We start from the raw sequence: 19,455 nt of genomic DNA, 5'->3' as shown, positions 1-19,455 counted from the left end.
CAATCCTCAATGGATACACTCGCGTCACGTCTAAATATTCGTGCATCATGATTCAAAATTGTGTCTGACATTTTAACATTTGTGTTTGATATATGTGTGAGAGATTAAATAAGTTTAGATAACGGATTAGACAATATTAAATGATACATTAGCTCACGCTAACTAGGCCCACTTTTATCTGATAAGATGAGCACGCAACTTTATCATACAATGATCGGATGATACAGCTTGAGCTCTCGCTCTAGAAAACTATGTGTTGGACATAAATAGAGCCAACGCTCGTTACTCGAATGACAATTATTTCCACGCTTTTGAAAATAAATTTTACCGAGTCGTAAAAGAGAACTACGAGGATGACGAGTGCCATACGGAGGTCGCGAGAGATTAATTTTGATATAATTTCGCTTTGAATCGAGTAGTCCAGTGTTTTGACGCGCATAGAAATGGCGGATACTATATTTATCACGCATGTCATACTCTTGTTGACACTCAGATTATGTTCAGGTATGAAGATGATAAACTGTTGCAATTGGTGTAAATACTTCTATCTTTGATAATTTATTATAGAATTGCACATCTGTGTCACTTAGTTCTGGCAAATAAACTTAATAAAGTCTCTTTATTCTCCCTCTTTATGATATATAACATCAAACTTTTTTATTTATTACATTGTACAGAGCATGTCCTTGAACTCAATACAATTTTTTTCCAATTTTTTTTACAATTATTTTTGTCACTGCGTTATGTTGAATAATTACTTGTTTTCAGTTATTTACATCTGTTTTTAAATTTTATTTGATTATATATTACATGTTATTTAATTATTAATTTTCTAGGTGAACGAGAGATTGCTTTGCAGGAACAAGATATTTCTTTTGACGATGAGAAATCGGATTCACCTGAATCTTTGGATCCAGATCTTGGTTTCAATATAAACAGTCAAAAACGTTTTAAATGTTATATGTGTGAAGATTCTGAATGTGTACAATCTAATGTCTGCATCAATGCAATCACTGTAAAAATTCTTATATTTTTCTATCTAGTTTTCTCAAATTTACATACATTCTTTTTTGTACATGCCTATCAATGCCTGGTTATAAATGAATTTTTGTTTGTTTGCTCCAAAGTGTTGGAAATCCAAAATGAGAGAAGTCAGTGGTAGAGAGTTCGTTAGCCGTGGTTGTTATAAATCAGAAGAACACAAATTAATGATGTGTAATAAAGAAAATTACCAAAATACAGATCAACATAAAAAAAGAAATGTTAGAGGGCTATCAGGTGGTGTTCAATTCTCTGTGGAATGTTGTCAAGCAGATTTTTGTAATGTTGGTCCATATCCCAAGTTGGAAGATTCAACCAGTGAGATATAATTTAAAATATTATATTAGGTGTTGGAATTAATTCGTAGCGTTTTTAATGAAAGAATGTTATTTATTTCACATGAGCATTAAAAAATACATTAATGAAAGTACTTCCCATCACTTGTAAAACGCTACGAATTAATTCCAACACCTAATATAATTAACTTAAGTACAAAATTAATACAAAAGATTCGTATAAAATTGTGTAAAACTGAATTGCGTTAAATATAGTAAAATTTATTTAGTGATTTTTATACTTTGATATTGTTTTTAGACACTGATGAGGAATATCATGAAATAAGATTAACATTGGTGATTTTTGGATTAGTGAGCGGGATGGTCATTTTTGGAGGAATTGCACTTTGTCTATTCGCGCATCGAATAAGAAGGAAACGACCTATGTCCTCACGTCGGAATAAGCTTATTCTCGATTCCGAAATTGAACCATCTATGTTGCATTTTTCGTTTTCTTCGCCTACATCATCTGCCACTTATCATTCACATGAGCTTAGAGCAACGGCTGCTGGTGATAGTACACTTAAAGTGCGTTATTTTCTCATATTTATTATAATACATGACAAGCAATACAAGTTAATTTTAATTAGTACCAATTATTTTTATAGGAGTACTTAGATGGACGAAGTTTGACCAGTGGTTCTGGTTCTGGATTACCTTTGTTAGTACAAAGAACTTTAGCTAAGCAAGTAGCATTAGTAGAGTGTCTCGGTAGTGGTAGCAGTGGAGGATTTGGTGGAGAAGTGTGGAGAGGAGTTTGGCATGGTGAAAATGTAGCTGTAAAAATTTATTTCTCACGAGACGAAGCTGCATGGGCTCGAGAGACCGAGGTTTACTCTCAACTATTACCATCCAGACATGACAATATTCTAGGATATATTGGTAGTGATATGACCAGTAGAGCCAGTTGCACTCAACTCTGGTTGGTGGTGCAATATCATCCTCTCGGTTCGCTCTTTGATCATCTTAATCGGTCGCCACATCCATTGACGCCTCATCAAACGCTCAATATTTGTTTGAGTATTGCAAACGGTTTACTTTATCTGCACACGGAGATCCATGGAACCAAAGGAAAGCCAGCTATGGCTCATCGTAATCTTAAATCGAAGAATATCCTTGTCAAAACTAATGGTGGTTGTGTAATTGCCGATTTCGCATTAGCAGCTACTCAGGATCGTCTCGTAGCAGACAGAGTTGATTTACGACAAGGCACAAAACGTTACATGAGTCCTGAAATTCTTGAGCAAACGTAAGTTAATTGCTTTCTTTACATTGGAATAAGTTGGCTGAATCTCAATGGTATTCATTTCACATTTCCAGGGTAAACGTCGAATGTTTAGAGAGCTTTAAACGAGCTGATATCTACAGTTTAGGATTGATACTATGGGAAGTCTGTCGCAGATGCATAAGTAACGGTGTAGCCTTAGAATACGCAATGCCATACAGTGAATGGTTACCAAGCAGTAATCAAGAACCCTCTATAGAAGAAATGCGTAAATTGGTTTCATTTGACCAGAGAAGGCCGTCTCTTCCTAATAGGTCACATTCTGATCCGGTAAATTTTTTCATTATTATATTTACAGAATATATTTTATCAGAATGGAACAATTAAAACAATTAGATCAAGTTGAATTTGTCACTTATTACATTAGCACAAATAATGGAGTTGAATACTACTTTTACAGACATTGGCTGGAATGGGAAAATTAATGCGAGAATGTTGGCATGGAAAACCAGCGGCCAGACTACCCATACTTAGGGTAAAGAAGACACTCGTTAAATTAGCAGCTAGTGATTCACGTGTTCATTTACCCCTTGACTGACCAGCGTTTATCTTACCTCTCTTTCATTCATCTATTTATTACTGCAATTGCTGCACCAATTGTCATATATGTATATCTATATATATGTACGTACATATATATATATACATATGTATGTATATATGTATGTATGAATGCATGCATATATATATGTATGTTTGATCATCATCAACATTCGTGCGTTATCAGATCATTATATCATAAAGATAAAAAATATCGTATATTGACATATCCAAATAACGACGGTAATAAGTTTGTTAATGTTTGGCATATGGATTTATTGCTTTATGTTCCACATTATTGTTATCTCATTCTGGAACATATTCTGGAACAATAATAGCATTAAGTATAATTTCATAACGTTGATCAAAGAATATTATTGATTCAATGGACAAGAAATTAGATGTCCCGATTATTCAAAATTATTCGTTAAAAAAATAATTACTATAAAGAGAATGTAAACTTTTTCATAATTTACTAGATTAAATGAAATAATGTAGATGAAGATTAATTTAGTGATTGATATTTCATTTAATGTAACAGACGTTATCATTATAACATTAAGAAATTATTACATCATTTTAAACATTTTTCTACGGCTCGGTTTGGTTTAGCTAATATACAGATTTGTATGTACAAAAATATTAATAATCGTCTCGGTAATATCATATACACGCGCGCGCGCCCACACACACACACACACACACACATACACACACACACACACAGAAATATATTATTTCCAGTAAATTCCTTTTAAAAATTGTAAAAATTAAAACATTTGTTTCAAGATTTTTTAAGTATCAGTACTATTATCGAAAGCTTGAACAAATATAATCAAAAGATATTTGTAAATAATGTATCTCTAATAGAATTATATAAGTATCACAAATCGTTCTTATCTTAAAATCATTGTTACATCAGTGAATTACAGACAGAAATTGATGACAATGAATGAAAAGTGTATAAGATTATCATAAAGATATATGACTGTACAATACTTGAAATATAATTTTATCAATTGCTTTTTTATTCAATGTTTATGTATAGTTATAATTATGTATAAAAATAATTGCTCGAGGCACTATTAAAGAACATATGAGGAGCTTATAGTACAGCATATAGTATAATCAGGTGTAATGCAATTGTACAAAGATTTGTGTCTGACAAATACTGTATATTGACTTAACACAAATATGCCAATATAATGTAACAGACTACCTTGAATTATCATCTTCTAGAGGTAATAACAATAACTTTTCTAATAAAATGCTGTTATTTGAACTGTGACTACCAATACACTGACTGAAAAATTGATGGAGATGTAATGGATCATTCGTATGCAATAAAATTATAAATGCGTATCTCCATATTAAAGGTTCCAATTCAATAGGACATTCGAGAAGTCTAGGAAATAAATTTAATGCATGCTTCCAATCTTGACGGGCGATATAAGATTGCATCTCTAACAATGCTAAATTCTTTGAAAATCCTACAAGTGCTGTCCTACTTCTCTTACTACCTTGAAATCTCTTACAATAACAAGTAACTTTACAATTATTTGTGACTTCTTCCACATTTCTTCTTTTTCTTTCCGTATTATGTTTCATTACAAGTTGTCTAGCCTTAGCCTAAAAAACAACAAAAGCTCTCAATATATTTAGAACTATATAATTTATAATATTATTGTCTGTTATGTGTGTCATAGCTCTATAATAAATTACATACCACATTAGATTTTGTAATTTTTCGGACTGAATCTTGCGACATAGTTTCACTTGTAGATGTTATTGCTTTTTTTTCTTTTTTCTCAAAATTGATATTTCTGCATAAAAATTTGTAAATAATAAATAATTTATAATTGCAAACTTAAATAATGCATATATAAACAATACTTTTAGGTTAAATAAGGTTATATTAAAAATTACCTATATATTTCTCTCTGTCTCTCTCTCTCTTTCTCTTATATTATTATATATATTAGGCAAATAGAAATTTATATTTTTAACAAGTTCAAAATAAATTTTATAAATTTTACAGTTCAAGGAAAAACTGTATGAGGACTAATCATAACATAACTAATAACCGACAGGAGATTCAGTTAGGGACTCCGTACAATAAAAGGAACAGGGAACAGAGAACAGAAAATAAGAATTTTAACCTATCAGAAATCATGTATTATGGAATACACAGTTTCTGATAGGTTGAAATTCTTATTCTCTGTTTCCTGTTCCTTTTATTGTGCGGAGCCCCTTACACTCAATGGGTGCATTCAGTGCTACAATCGCTCAGGCGCTCATTGAAAGATAGTAATTAATTAAAAGAATTGTTGTTCAATACTTTTAATGCTCCAAATGAGTAATTAATTACTGTCTTTTAATAATAAATTGACTGATATAAAATTTCTATAAGAAAAGATATATATGCTAGATCAGAACGCTGGAAATCCCAAGTTCAAATTCTACTTTTTTTCTTCTTTTTCATATATTGGGTCATCTAAAAAGTATCCGCGGTTTTTGTCACTAGATGTGTGTTGATGGTCATATATCTAGTGACAAAGTACCGCGGATACTTTTTAGAGGACCCAATATAACAAAAACATACTAGAAAAAAAAGGGCAATACAGAATTCGTGCGATATCTATCAATGTACTCATGATATAAGGTGTATACCAGTAGCGAGACTAGAGATTCTTCTCCTTTAGATTCTCTAAACGTCTTATCGATAATTAATGTCATTATCGTTAACTAGCGAGAGCCAATGACAGGACAATCCTGGAAGAAATCGCGGTTCTCATTGGCTGTCGCTAGTTAACGATGATTGTCGATAAATCATTTAGAGAATCTCACAACAGGTTTCCCGAGAATGCGTAGTAGGAGAGTGAATTTGAGGCCAAAATTTTATTGGCCATTCCAATATGCTAGAGTTATTAAACGCAGGAAAGTGCATAGAGGCCAAAATTTGATTGGTTATTTCCAGTATTGCTATCGCCATTATACGTAATGGTATACCTTGTATTCTTACATCATGAGTGTACTATTCACATACTTTTGTTTATTTACTCTACACTCTGATTAATTGCTTTTGACGTTTAAAATGCGATACATAATCCATACGATGAATCATGGTGGATATAAGGTGAAGCGCTTCCGTGGATGCGCAGTAAGAGAATAAATTTGAGTAATATTTGATTGGTTATTCCAGTATAACCAGGTTATTATACGTCAGAAAGTGCATATTTGAGACACATTTGATTGGTTATTTTCAATATTGCTATCGCCATTATGTGCAACGCTTCACCTTATATCATTCCACCATGCGATGAACACTCTTGCGTTTTTGTGTATTGTCAATAATTTTTGTGTATATTCAACAGTTGAGTGAGTGCTCGCTATTGATCCAGATCTAAAATGCTGATTGATTGAAATGATGATCTAAAAGAATATACTATAACAACGAGCGCTCACTCAACTATTTAGTCCGCTGAACGCAGCCATTGGGTGCATTCAGTCTATAACCGCCAGGTTATCATCCACAGCGGAACGGAACAGCGAGACCAATCATAATCGCAGAAAAAAAAACAGAGTAATGATTGCAGAGTTGTAATTGGCTGTAAATTTCCGCTCATGGGACGGCGGCTTCACTGAGCGTTCATGCGTTCAGACTGCTCTTGCATCTGATTGGCATATTCTGTTAGAACTAAAAATATGGATCAAACAAATACAAGAGCTCTGGTACTGAGCGATGGTAATGCTAAATACACTCATTGGCTGTGTTCAACCGATTCAACAGTCGAGTAAGCGCTCGCTGCTATTGGTGTATTATTTTAACATCCAATCAACATCTTAGATCTGGAAGAAATCATCAATCAACAATCATAAACAATCAACTGTTGAATCCGCTGAACGCTGCCATTCTCGATCGACTTGTCGATGCGATGTTATTGGCTGTGGTCAAAGTTTCGATACAAATGCTTTGAAGCGTTTGATGGACCAATTAGAAAGAATTTTACAAACTGACCAATTAAAAAACGCTTCAAAGCGTTTGCAACATCGCGTTGATCATAACTATTATCAAATCTCTCTCTCCCCCCTCTCTCTCTCTCTCTCATCCCTCCCACCCTTCTCTCAACGAATAAATATATAGGGAGAATAAATATTGTATATTGGAACGAATGTTTGATAACGTTACTTCATTTTTGTTTTTAAAAAATTTGACAATTATTCACAGAAATTTAAAAGACAGTAATCTTTCGAAAGAGATTTACGATTTGAAACTTTTTTAATTTAAATTTCGAATTTTAACAAAATTACAGCTGTTTGAATTTTGAAGTTCGTGCTACAAATTTTTTATTGAATCTATTACATTTTCTTGTATTAAATCACTTCAAATGCAAAAAATTTTAATGTAAATAACAAGGTTTATGCATACAAGTAGTAGTACTTTTTTGGTACTTTTATTATAATACAAAATCACAGGTTTCATTATATACACATATATACATTTACATCATTTTCTGAAGTAAAGAAAGTAAAGTTTGGCATCTCTCTTTTACCTACAATAAAGAATATCTTTATATATATATGTGTGTGTATGTGTAAAAGTATAAAGGATGTCCCAAAATTCGTGTATTCGAAATACAGAGCATGATATTTTATGCTAAACCACTTTTTCCTTTTGCAAAATTGCATCTAACAAGCAGGAGAGTAGGTTAACAAATTTACAAATAAGCGCAAAAATTATTTATCGGACGCAATTTTGCTAAAGCAAAAAGTTGTTTGTTTTAGCAGTTGTTTTAAAGTATCATATTTTATACTCCAAATGCGCAAATTTTGGGACACACTCTGTATATACATATATTAAAAATAAATAGAATATTACTTGATCAACAGTACGATTTTCTAATTTTTCACTAATCAGTAGGAATGAATTTTCAGAATATTCCTTTTTGATATTTTGTAGCAAAATCATATCTTCCTGACGTGTCCATGGTTTATCATTAGTTAAATCGGATTTCGATGATATATTATTTTCCGTTGTAAGCACTGTTTCTATATTTTTTTCTATTAAACATAAAAATTATACAAAATTAAAGAAGGTACATTATTTGAGTGTTATATCATAATTGTTATTATTCAAATTTTAAGAATATAATTCATAGATAAGACTTACTTGAATTAATATTATTACTTATATTTGAAGAAATTTGTGTTTTTGCAATTACTTCAGTACTTGACAAATTATCTTGCATTGATAATTGTGTACAGGAATTATTTTCAGTTTCCATAAATTCACTTGTTTTTTCATATCTTATAATATCAGGTTCATTTTGCTCTAATGAAACATCACTTTCTTCAATCTTTTTTTCTCGTTTATTCTTGCACTGAGATATGCGCATTCTTTTCTCTGCAATTGCGTGATCTACAATCCCTATTCTTTTTAAAATTTTTCTTTGATCTGTTTTGAGTGTAAATTTGACATTTCTTTTTGACTTTGTTATTGCCTTTTCGTTATCTTCATTATCTTTTATTGACGAGTATTTTGTAGCGCACTGTTTTTTACAAAGATCTTCGTGATTAGAATTATTTTTTGATGACTTCCGTCGTTTTTTAGAAGAAATTGATGGAATAGCTTTATCAGCAATTTTTAATGATATTCGTGCAATATTTTCTAATTTCTCCCGATCCTCTCCGGCAAATGTAATTTTTGCAGGTCGTAATCCTTCAGGTGTTTGAAGATAAATTCTTCCATTAAGAAACTTAAAAGAAGAGAAACAAATAGAATGAATATCCGTATTAAGGGAAACAAATGTAAAAGTTATGTATTTAATATTGTTATATATGATGCATACTCGTATACCACAGGAAACACAATGTTCAGAATTATTTTTCGAACTTGCTTCATCAATATTATGACAATCACATTTACAATTCTCCCCACCATATGGATCCTCCTGATATGTTGCTGTTGGTAATTCTATATTTTCATATAACTCTGATGCATTTTCCATGTAAGTTGTATTTTTATCATAAGGTCCTAATGGACATGTCATATTTTCAAACATATGAGGTGCAAACAAACTAAAAATATCAAATACAATTCAAACATAATTTATAAATGATATAAAAATATTATGATAAGAAATTGTACAATGTAACTTATATGAATTAATTCTTAATTATATATCACTCAGAGATTTTTTTTATTTATTACATGTTGCAAAATAAAGTCTAAACGATTTAAATTATATGATTTTTTTCTTGTTTTACACATTAAATTTGGCCTAAAGTATTAATTAAGAATTATTCAATTAAGAATCACCGTATATAATTCATGCACATTTACTTTTCATTTATATAAAAAAATTATTACCTTTCGGGAGGTTTTGCGGTAGGTAGGATTTGTAAGAACAAATCCATAACGAGTGGATGACCTTTAAAAACAGTATTCATAACGGCATAGACATTTTCTAAAGTTGTGCATGGATCAGATGAAAGTTGTGTAATTGCCTGCATCATCTTTGCTATCCGTGATGGTTGCTTAGCAAAATATATTTGAGCGACATGAACAAAATCGTTCATTTTTTGTAACATCATATATTCGGCAGATTTACCAATTATTGCAGCTTGATGTGGTTTTAAAAATAATACAAAGTCCGTACATACTTCTGGATAATTTTGTAATTTTTTACAAATTTCTTGATATAATTGAATTGTTAGTATATCTTTTTTAATTGCATTATCTTCTATCTGTTTATTTGTTGGAAAGTCCTCAGATCCATCAGTTATTGATGGATCAGTAACTGTATGGTTAATACTGTCTAATTTTTCACTATAATCCAAAAATAACTTTATCACAGCCTTAAACGTTTCTGGATCATTGGATTCTAATATCAAGTGTAGTTTCTGAAGATATGACGCTGCAAATTCTATATAAAAGAAGAATATAAATATAAATTATATATAAAATTCTATATAAATTAAAAATAAATTTGATATATTTTATAATACAATCACTTCATTAACTTACTTGCTTCACGTTCTTCTTCAGTCAACGGATTTTCAGCTTTTAATAATCTTTTAATAATTTCTAATTCTCTAGTTTGTTTAGCCTTTTTTCTACTTACCGGATCTTTTATTATTGTACTACTGGCTAACATTAATTCTGCTATTTCTTCTTCATTATCCTAAGTGAAAAAATGTATTAGGTATTGGAATTAATTCGTAGCGTTTTACAAGTGATGGGAAGTACTTTCATTAATGTATTTTTTAATGCTCATGTGAAATAAATAACATTCTTTCATTAAAAAACGCTACGAATTAATTCCAACACCTAATATTTGGATAAATATGTTACTCAACATTTTTTTAATGTAAAAGATAGAACTCACAACTTTTGACGTGGAACAATGTTCATCAATATTCTTATCTGCGGCATCCTTTTCTTTAGATTTCAAGGTACTACAATTGAACGAGTTTTTTGAACCTAAAGCTTGTGCCATCAATTTCATATTTTGGGCACTTTTTGTTTTTGCTAATCGTGGAGTGGTCTTTCGTATTTGTGGTAATTCTGGTGATATTTGTGGAGACTCCTTGGACATTTTTGAACTTCTAGTTAATACAGTATTTAATTTTATATTATTTTTATCTAATGATTTATCTGTTTGTATTGGCTCTACATCTGAAATATTTGCTTTTGAGGGGCAAGAATTTGTATGCCCTTTATGTACCGCCGTTTTTCTTTTATGTATTTCCGTATTTTGTGTACTATTATCAACTATTTTTTTATCTTCGCCGCTATCGAATTTGCAACTTTTTTTAGTAGAATTATCTATTTTAGACGAAGCTTTGGGATTTAAAGTTGCAGGTAATATCTTTGGTAACATATTTACAACTGGATTTCGTAAAAGATGGTTATTAGGGATACTAGGATATGATTTCATTATTGCGTTCATATTAATCCCTTCTTTAGCAAGAGAAAGATTACTGTACGAGTCAAATATGTATCTACTTTTTGTCAAATCATTTTTATGTTCTTTCTGCTGTAATAATAAATAAGAAATTAATATTTATAATAATTAAATATTAACAGATTGAGGCAGGTTAAGTTGCAGATATGTTACATGTATAATTTAACGTGTAAATAAAACATAAATTACTGCTTTCTTCTATTAAATATAAATATAATGTAATTGTTATACTTACAAGATATGTTTGCCATTTTAGAGGTAAAAGTTCTATTGATTGATCCTTTGGAGCTTTCAGTGGAAATTCAGATGTTACATAATGTACTATTTTAGGAGCGCAACCTTTTTCAAAATAATACTGTAATAAATTTTATTTAATTGTATTTATGATATAAATCTCAAAAATATTCACAATATACAAATATTAATACCTTGATTGGATTTTCATCCTTAGAACAACGTCTTTTATAAATATGATGCAATATTCCTTGTGCATCTCTACATGGTAATAGATAATGGCTAATAAGTTGAACTGCGTCGAACAACTGCATTTTCTTTGTATGAAATTTTTTTGATTTAGAAGAAACAAATGGCAAAAACTGTTCTATGCCTAGTGCAATTAAACTGGAAATGCAATATACTGAAATAAGATAAAATAAAATGTTTTAACACATAAATTTGAATATACTTACGTTTCCTCCGCTTTTGAATATACAGGTTTCTTGTATTTAACTCCATTTCTGAAAGGTATCGACGGTAGAAGATGTGGATACATAAGAGCCTTACTTTCAACAAATAATTTCTCTAATTCAGGGAGAAATTGTTCGATATATTTATATTTATTTACACAATACATTTTAGTTTTAGCAGTTTCATTAGTTACATTTTTTTTGAAGTTTGCATAAAACTTTATGTCATTAAACTTATTTTCCCAAGTTGATATCAATTTTAAAGCTGCTTCCAAATTTTTTATATTAAATGCAGATTTCGGTCCATTGCTCAAATATCTAATAAGTATGATATTTTTTAATGAGAATTTATGATTTGATTGGTTTACTGTATCTCTGATATCATATTATATAATCATACCTTAAACTATTCAAGTTCTGTTTACATACTTTTGCCAATAAATGATATTCTGGATGCATGTAAGTCATAACAAAATGCTGTGCCATTAGTTGTACGTGTTGTTGGAATTGTGTTGCTAATAGAAGACGTTCATAATCCATCAATTTTGGCATTTCAGATTCTGCAAGTACTGGTAAAAGATGTACTACAGAGGAATTCTGAAAGCATAAAAAGAGCAAGTATAAATTATTATTAGTTTTTATTGAACTATATTACATTTGCATAAATTTACATTTATGTTCAAATGTGATATAATTTTTCTTACCATAGCATCATTCTCAATTGGTGGTGTCGTATTATCTAGAACTTTCTTTTTTCTTGATACTTCTTGTTCTTGTGTTGAGAACATAGGAGTTAATTCAAGTAATTCTGCAATCAAATCATATTGCTCCTTACGAGGAACTTCTACTGCTCTATCTGTTCTAAGCTCTTCCTTGTCCCCTAATATTTATTAAAGTTGAATATAATTTTTATGTGCAAAATATATCAAGAAAGTGAAATATAATATAGATATAAATATTATATCATTTTTTTGAGAATGCATACATAAATCTGTTTCATCCTCCAAGATATTGTATTCTGGATCTGCGTCTGGATCATCTTCTACAGCTGGTTCTTGCGTCAAAGGTTGCGTAAATTCTTTTAAGAAGTTATCCCAATCTTCATCAAGTTCACAATCCCAATCGTCAGTCATATCAGCAGTTATATCAGGTGGTATAAATGCTTGCTCTATTTCCTCCAAAGAAGTTTCGCTTAAAGATAACTTGGAGCGCGTTCTTTGGCCAATACTCTCTTCTTCTGTTGTAATAGGCGGGACACTTAAAAATAATATTTATTAATTATTATGAAATAAATTAATGATATTTTAAGATATCTTATACAAGCAAAAAATGTTAAAAGCTCTTACAATACAATCAAATATAATAAAGATAGATATTTTTCACACATACGCAGGTATTTTGAAAATTCCTTCAGAATCATATAGTATATGCGATGACATTTGTTGTTGAGAAGAAGCTATATTCTTACTATTTGTTGATAGTGATAATTGTGACTCAATATCACTATTTCCTGTAATTTCTATTTCTCTATCATCATCACTCTGTTTATCATGTTCAGGATTATATTCTTCATCAGATGAATCTTCTGGTAGCTCCTCCTGAATTAAAGCTTGTACTTCAGAGGAAGTTTTTTGTGCTGTAGTAATAGGCCATAGTATATCGACTTTGGCAGCTGCTAATTTTCTATAAAAATTAAACCAAAAGTTATGCAAATAATCATTATTACACATATAAAGAAAAAAATTCAAATTACATCTAAAAGATACATACAATCTACATGACACATACTTAGCTTTAGCTCGTGTGAGTTTAGGACCAATATTAATATCATTTTCAGTATCTTGAAGCCATTTTTGTACCATTGTCATTAAATGTTCGTAGGGGATTACGTGTTTCAAAATGTTTTTGACATTAGTGGCAGTTAAATTAGTTTTGGCAGCTTTAGCATCAAGTTGTCTCTCAATCTCTTCTTCCATTTCATTAAGTACCGATGCTTCTTCAACAGCTTCTCTCTTATGTTTACTAGACGGTTCATAATTATCCACTTCGGATATGTCGATTTGTAAGTCTGCATTTTCGGAATCAGTTGAGTTTTCACTATTAACGTCGTTAAAGTCAAAGTTAATTGAAAAAGAGAGATTGCATTTCTTGGGTGATTCGATAAAGGAAACCGAGGATGTCAATACATCAGAGTCATTTTGCACAGGCTTATTTGTTGATTCTTCCATTTTATTGAAAATAACTTGTATTAAATTTACAGTTAATTATAAATACCGACTTTATTTTTATGAAAAACGTTACTATTTCAATTGTGCAACAACAAGCAATCTTCTTAACCATTTCCGGCTCTTGTCAGAGTTGTCATTAAGGTATATTTTCACGAGCTGTTCAAACTGGCCATTTCAGCGACAAAAAAGATCACATGATGATTTCTGTCGCAAAACTGAAAGTTCAGATCTACAAGTTAAAAAGTTTTAAGTCTTAAGTCGTAAGAAATTGATCAATTACAAAATCTATTAAAAATAAAATCTATTATAGACAAAATCTATTATAAATTTTATATATATCTATTATAGATTTTAATCTATTTTAGATTTTAATCTATCTAGATTTTATCTGTCTAGATTTTATTCTATCCAGATTTTAATCTATTATAGATTTTATATGCTGATTCTACAATGAGTCGGTTGACAGTCCTAAGTCTTATCAGTGAAATTGACCAATAGCCAACTTATACAACCGACATTGATTGGCCAACGATCTTCATCGATTGAGACTAAAGGTCACAGCACAGATCTTGCATAATGCATAGTGCATAAATGAATCAACTAATCAGAATCTTTCCTTTCCTCCCATTCCATGGAAAAAAAGAATTTCGATTGGTTGATTCCCTTATGCATTACGCGACTATACAAGTTTATGTGGAATGACTCTAAGACTTCCGACTACAGACTTATTGTAGAATCAGCAATAGAAATCTATTATAGATATAAAAATCTATTGTAGATCCGGAGTAAACAACAAGGATAAAACGATATATGGAAGCACTTAGGTAATGTTCCCGAACGTAATCTCAATATTAAACAAGGGTAAGCAAAGATAAAGTTGGATGAAATTTCTGAACACAGCCCAGACTAATTTGATGTCATGGTGTATTTTGTATATACACGACTGTATAAGGTTATGTCTTATATCTCGTGCGAATTTTTAAATTGTGTTGGGGACACTTCTTTATTAGCTTTAATATGTGACAAGATTTGAAGATTACTTGTCTTAGCCTCGAAGATTACTTATCACATAGCTTCGAACGACGATAAAAATGAAGCTGGTCAAGCCAAATTGGGTTACTCATGATGGTTTGTGATATTTTCTGCTATTGCATGATATCTCAAAAAGTTATAATTTTAATGAATGATTTAATGTTTATTTTTTTGTCAGGATATCCAATATTTTCTATTGATATACATCCTAATGGAAAAAGGTTTGCTACTGGTGGTCAAGGTATATTTATTGTTTGTATATCTTCAATAAAGATATATTAAATTGGAGTAACATTTTTTTTTTAGAAATGTTAATAAAATACCAGTAATGTTTAAAATTTTATTTTTGTACTTATTATTGTTATATTTGAATTAGGTGGTGATTCAGGAAGAGTTGTTATATGGAATATGGAACCGGTAGTTAATGAGACTGTTGAATTAGACTCTAATGTTCCAAAGATGCTGTGCCAATTAGACAATCATCTTGGTAATTTAATTAATTAATTTTGTTTGTTATCAACTCATTGATATAAAAAAATTTTTTTTTAACTTTATTTAGCATGTGTGAATTGCGTACGATGGAGCAATAGTGGATTGTTGGCATCAGGTGGTGTAGATAAACTTATTATGATTTGGAGATTATCTGGATCAGGAGGAAGCTCTATTTTTGGTGGAAAAGCTAGTGTCGAAACTTGGAGATGTATTGCAACGTTACGCTCACACGAAGCTGATGTACTTGATCTTGCATGGGCACCGCATAGTCCATGGTTGGCTTCTGCCTCAGTGGATAACAGTGTTATAGTATGGGATGCATCCAAGTTTCCTGCAGTAGTTGCAGTATTAAAAGGTCATACAGGTTTTGTGAAAGGAATTACTTGGGATCCTGTGGGGAAATATTTAGCATCTCAGTCTGATGACAAAACATTGAGGGTATGGCATACTACGGATTGGACGGAAGCAGCTTTAATATCTGAGCCGTTCGACGAATGTGGTGGCACAACTCATGTTCTAAGACTTTCCTGGAGTCCAGATGGTCAGTATTTAGTATCTGCCCATGCTATGAATGGAGGAGGACCTACAGCTCAAATAATTGAAAGAGATGGATGGACACAGGATAAAGATTTTGTTGGGCATAGAAAGGCAGTAACTTGTGTTGTAAGCATTGGACATATTTCTTTTTATTTTTTTTTCTTTTTTCTTTTTTTTCTAATATTAAGAAGACTTTTAATTGAAAATTATTGTATTGAACACCTGTGCAATATTTTAGAGATTTAATGGCAATATTCTACAGAAGAAACAACCAGGTTCCTCTAAGCCACAACAGTATTGCTGTGTTGCAATAGGATCACGAGATCGTTCTCTATCTGTGTGGTTAACATCCTTAAAAAGACCTTTGGTCGTAATTCACGAGTTATTTACACATTCTGTATTAGATGCTAGTTGGTCGCCATGTGGTCTTCGTCTTGCCGCATGTTCTTGGGATGGAACAGCTGTATTTATTGAATTTACTCAACAGGAATTAGGACAACCTCTTGATCCTGCTGAACAAGTAATTACATATATATATAATATATTTGCATGATGTAAATATACATACACATATATGTATGATTTGTGATGCGCGCGCGCGCGCGCGTGTGTGTGTGTACGCTATGTATGCAACTTATTGCCTTCGTATATCTTACAAAACCAAAATTATTTTTGGTTTATAGAGTAGTCTACATGAACGATTGTATGGTAAACCATTGGTTCAAGGAGGTTGTATGGTGATGGAAGCACCAGAACTTCTCAATTTGAAACAACCGGCATCGAATCAATCTTTTCAAGTATCATCCGCTCCTAGTATTCCCCCTGTCACTAACACTGTGACTACTCCAGTTAAGGGACCTATTAATAAACAAATTGAAACGAGGACTTCAGATGGGAAAAGAAGAATTACTCCTATGTTTATTCCACCGCCAGCAGATACAACGTAAATTAAAATATATAAACTTTCTATTTATATATTTATGTCTGGATTTGATATTAAATCTTGTAACTTTTTTTTTATCAATTTTCAGAGATACAAATATCAGTGGTAGTTTAGGTACACCGACGTTCACTAGTAAAGTACAAACGAAAAGCTCGATTGTGATAGAAAAACGTAACGATGTTGTTGCACCCAATGTTACTTCGTCGTCCAAATCAGTTGCTGCCGACGCCCCAGAATCCTCTCTTACATTGAAACGCAAAGAACAAACAACACCAAAGATACATCATTCGTCGCCGAATAAAAAGCCTAAATTCATATCTGATAGGAGCGTAGGTCAGATGTTACTACCTCCATTGAAGCCGTCCAGTTCATTATCCCAACAGGCGGGTCATTATGCTGTGACTGTCACTAATAGTCATGGCTTGGCTCATTTGCAAGTATTTAAAGGTACAGATTCTGAACCGACATGGGATCTCTATTTAGGATATAGTGCTGTGGCATTAGCGGCATCACCGGCTGTGATAGCCTTGGGTTTGGAAGATGGGAGTCTTCATACATTTCATCCTGCAAAAGGATGCCGATCAGCACCACCATTAGCGCCACCGGCACCTTTGGCGAAGGTTCATGCTGTTGGAAACGCGGTAACTTGTTCATCGATTTAATGCATCATGTGTGTTTATAATATTTGTTTATAATTATAAAAAAAATGTAATAGGTGATGGTAATATCGAGCTGTGGTGCGGTTCGCGTATGGGAAATAGGAAATACATGCAGAATGATCGTTTCAACTTCGGCTGCTCATTTAGCAGCGCCTGGAGCGTCTCTGTTGTCATGCACTTTATATAATGGAATGCCTCATGTAGCATTTACTAATGCACGAGCGTATATGTATCATAAGGATATGGGTATAGCAAAAGCTTGTCATTTTTCATTTTTCATTTATATATGATTATATAACAATTATATACATACATCGTATACAGGGACATGGCTGTTAATTGGAGACAGTCAGGACCCAGTTTGGCGATGGTCATCATTCAATGTGCTGAGTACTTCTGGCAATAGGACGCCTAGAGGACCTCTATCATCATTACAGGAAGGACTACTTAGAACCTCCGGGAATATTTTACCAAATCCGCGATTACCGCATAGTGCACCAAGCGTGGTTTCCTATTTGGAACAGCAATTACTTGCATCTAAAGCTCTTGGAAGTGCTCAAGAGTACATTCATTGGCTTATGGCTTTGGTGTCATTCTTATTAACGCAAGGTACGCCATGTAATTTATATTTTATTCTCGTGTATTTTTTATAATATGAAACATGGATTTCCGAAATGGATTACTATTCACCTCATACCTTTTCATTAACAATCTTAAATTCTTCTCATCAATCTTGTAAATAAAATTGAGGCATACATAGATAAGACTCGATATTGAATTTGAGATTCATTGAGTCGACTGCTCTCATAAGTAATGCATTGTTCTTTTTCTAATATTTCTTAGACGGTTTGGAGAAACGTCTAAGACTAATTTTGGACGATCTTTTGGGTCCAAGTCATACGTCAGCTTCCAAAAGTGCATGGGATCCTGTTATTTTGGTAATACTACTTATATTCGTCATCAATTTTATTATTTTTAATTAATTTGATTGTATAATATTTATTTTTCATGTCAAATATCAAATAGGGAATAAAGAAACATAAACTTCTGGGTGATGTACTGGCTGTAATTGGTGGTCATCTTCGTTGGCAAAGATTATACCTCGAGTATTCGGAGCAATTAACGACACTGAAGAATCAAACTAATTAATGTAATTTATTCAACAGTGCAAATTCATTATACCAAAAGCAAGTAATCTTTTCTTATGAATATCTTGTATATTTCTAAAGATATCTGTATGGATATATAGTAAGATTGTACAGTTTTTATAACATTTACGCTTGACACAAATGTATGATAAGTAAACAATTTTTGGTATATTAGCATTTATCATGAAAAAAGAAAATTATTTGATTTCCCTCGTCGATAATACTATTTAACGGGTGAGTTACTTCAAAAAAGTAATATGGATGCAGATAATGATTATAGATTACAGATAAATTCATAATATATCGATAGATAAAAATCTGTTTTAAATTTTCTTTCTATAAACTATTCGTTTTATCATAACATATAATTTTAAAAATCAAAAACTAATTTTTACGAGTTTATATTAGGTGTTGGAATTAATTCGTAGCGTTTTTAATGAAAGAATGTTATTTATTTCACATGAGCATTAAAAAATACATTAATGAAAGTACTTCCCATCACTTGTAAAACGCTACGAATTAATTCCAACACCTAATAATTATTGAAGTGAGTAAAATTAAA

General features: G+C 31.5%; 4 protein-coding genes across 8 annotated transcripts; 2 read left to right on the top strand and 2 right to left on the bottom strand.

Moving 5' to 3' along the window:
• The first annotated feature begins 48 nt into the window (after positions 1 to 48).
• sax (type I BMP receptor saxophone) lies at positions 49 to 4,483 on the top strand. The gene is made up of 7 exons (XM_011052793.2): positions 49 to 504; positions 837 to 1,015; positions 1,128 to 1,359; positions 1,636 to 1,904; positions 1,985 to 2,625; positions 2,697 to 2,931; positions 3,062 to 4,483. The coding sequence occupies exons 1-7, from the start codon at positions 444 to 446 to the stop codon at positions 3,197 to 3,199; spliced, it is 1,755 nt and encodes a 584-aa protein (XP_011051095.1). The 5' UTR covers positions 49 to 443; the 3' UTR covers positions 3,200 to 4,483.
• On the bottom strand, positions 4,209 to 5,356 carry LOC105144104 (hypothetical protein). The gene is made up of 3 exons (XM_011052794.2): positions 5,128 to 5,356; positions 4,928 to 5,024; positions 4,209 to 4,830 (listed from the first exon to the last, which is right to left on the bottom strand). The coding sequence occupies exons 2-3, from the start codon at positions 4,967 to 4,969 to the stop codon at positions 4,417 to 4,419; spliced, it is 456 nt and encodes a 151-aa protein (XP_011051096.1). The 5' UTR covers positions 4,970 to 5,024; positions 5,128 to 5,356; the 3' UTR covers positions 4,209 to 4,416.
• Positions 5,357 to 7,639: 2,283 nt separating this feature from the next.
• On the bottom strand, positions 7,640 to 14,565 carry mute (gon-4 like protein muscle wasted). 3 transcript variants are annotated; one of them, XM_011052796.2, is made up of 16 exons: positions 13,643 to 14,565; positions 13,244 to 13,537; positions 12,840 to 13,111; positions 12,559 to 12,734; positions 12,255 to 12,451; positions 12,049 to 12,172; positions 11,858 to 11,969; positions 11,597 to 11,805; positions 11,404 to 11,523; positions 10,590 to 11,240; positions 10,229 to 10,385; positions 9,572 to 10,127; positions 9,051 to 9,279; positions 8,372 to 8,957; positions 8,081 to 8,262; positions 7,640 to 7,754 (listed from the first exon to the last, which is right to left on the bottom strand). In XM_011052796.2, exons 1-16 carry the CDS (start codon positions 14,080 to 14,082, stop codon positions 7,704 to 7,706), a joined length of 4,356 nt encoding a protein of 1,451 aa, XP_011051098.1. In that variant the 5' UTR covers positions 14,083 to 14,565; the 3' UTR covers positions 7,640 to 7,703. The 3 variants fall into 3 exon arrangements, with proteins under 3 accessions (XP_011051098.1, XP_087272958.1, XP_011051097.2); XM_087416832.1 differs by having other exon boundaries at positions 11,597 to 11,775; positions 13,643 to 14,564; XM_011052795.2 differs by having other exon boundaries at positions 11,597 to 11,789; positions 11,858 to 12,172; positions 13,643 to 14,564.
• A 189-nt stretch (positions 14,566 to 14,754) lies between these two features.
• Hira (histone cell cycle regulator-like protein) lies at positions 14,755 to 19,090 on the top strand. Of its 3 annotated transcripts, none has more exons than XM_087416848.1 (12): positions 14,756 to 14,906; positions 14,983 to 15,210; positions 15,293 to 15,355; positions 15,491 to 15,601; positions 15,674 to 16,269; positions 16,382 to 16,663; positions 16,827 to 17,086; positions 17,175 to 17,727; positions 17,802 to 17,991; positions 18,070 to 18,354; positions 18,589 to 18,683; positions 18,772 to 19,090. In XM_087416848.1, the coding sequence occupies exons 2-12, from the start codon at positions 15,174 to 15,176 to the stop codon at positions 18,892 to 18,894; spliced, it is 2,595 nt and encodes an 864-aa protein (XP_087272974.1). In that variant the 5' UTR covers positions 14,756 to 14,906; positions 14,983 to 15,173; the 3' UTR covers positions 18,895 to 19,090. The 3 variants fall into 3 exon arrangements, with proteins under 3 accessions (XP_087272983.1, XP_087272974.1, XP_087272977.1); XM_087416851.1 differs by having other exon boundaries at positions 14,756 to 14,943; positions 15,093 to 15,210; XM_087416857.1 differs by lacking the exon at positions 17,802 to 17,991 and having other exon boundaries at positions 14,755 to 15,210; positions 17,175 to 17,533.
• Positions 19,091 to 19,455: the final 365 nt, after the last annotated feature.

The sequence above is a fragment of the Acromyrmex echinatior genome, chromosome 1 (assembly GCF_024713525.1).
Source record: "Acromyrmex echinatior isolate Ae372 chromosome 1, ASM2471352v2, whole genome shotgun sequence".
Taxonomy (NCBI): Eukaryota; Metazoa; Arthropoda; class Insecta; order Hymenoptera; family Formicidae; genus Acromyrmex; species Acromyrmex echinatior.
This window is presented reverse-complemented; position numbering and strand designations above follow the sequence as displayed.

Coding starts and splice junctions, on each gene's coding strand:
- sax (XM_011052793.2), top strand. CDS start 444: ATGGCGGATACTATATTTATCACGCATGTCATACTCTTGTTGACACTC. Junction 1,360..1,635: donor CAAGTTGGAAGATTCAACCA/GTGAGATATAAT, acceptor TATTGTTTTTAG/ACACTGATGAGGAATATCAT. Junction 2,626..2,696: donor CCTGAAATTCTTGAGCAAAC/GTAAGTTAATTG, acceptor TCACATTTCCAG/GGTAAACGTCGAATGTTTAG.
- LOC105144104 (XM_011052794.2), bottom strand. CDS start 4,969: ATGTCGCAAGATTCAGTCCGAAAAATTACAAAATCTAATGTG. Junction 4,831..4,927: donor AAATTACAAAATCTAATGTG/GTATGTAATTTA, acceptor GTTGTTTTTTAG/GCTAAGGCTAGACAACTTGT.
- mute (XM_011052795.2), bottom strand. CDS start 14,082: ATGGAAGAATCAACAAATAAGCCTGTGCAAAATGACTCTGATGTATTG. Junction 13,538..13,642: donor CTCACACGAGCTAAAGCTAA/GTATGTGTCATG, acceptor TAATTTTTATAG/AAAATTAGCAGCTGCCAAAG. Junction 11,524..11,596: donor AGGATGAAAATCCAATCAAG/GTATTAATATTT, acceptor AATTTATTACAG/TATTATTTTGAAAAAGGTTG.
- Hira (XM_087416848.1), top strand. CDS start 15,174: ATGAAGCTGGTCAAGCCAAATTGGGTTACTCATGATG. Junction 15,356..15,490: donor GTTTGCTACTGGTGGTCAAG/GTATATTTATTG, acceptor TATTTGAATTAG/GTGGTGATTCAGGAAGAGTT. Junction 18,684..18,771: donor CATGGGATCCTGTTATTTTG/GTAATACTACTT, acceptor AATATCAAATAG/GGAATAAAGAAACATAAACT.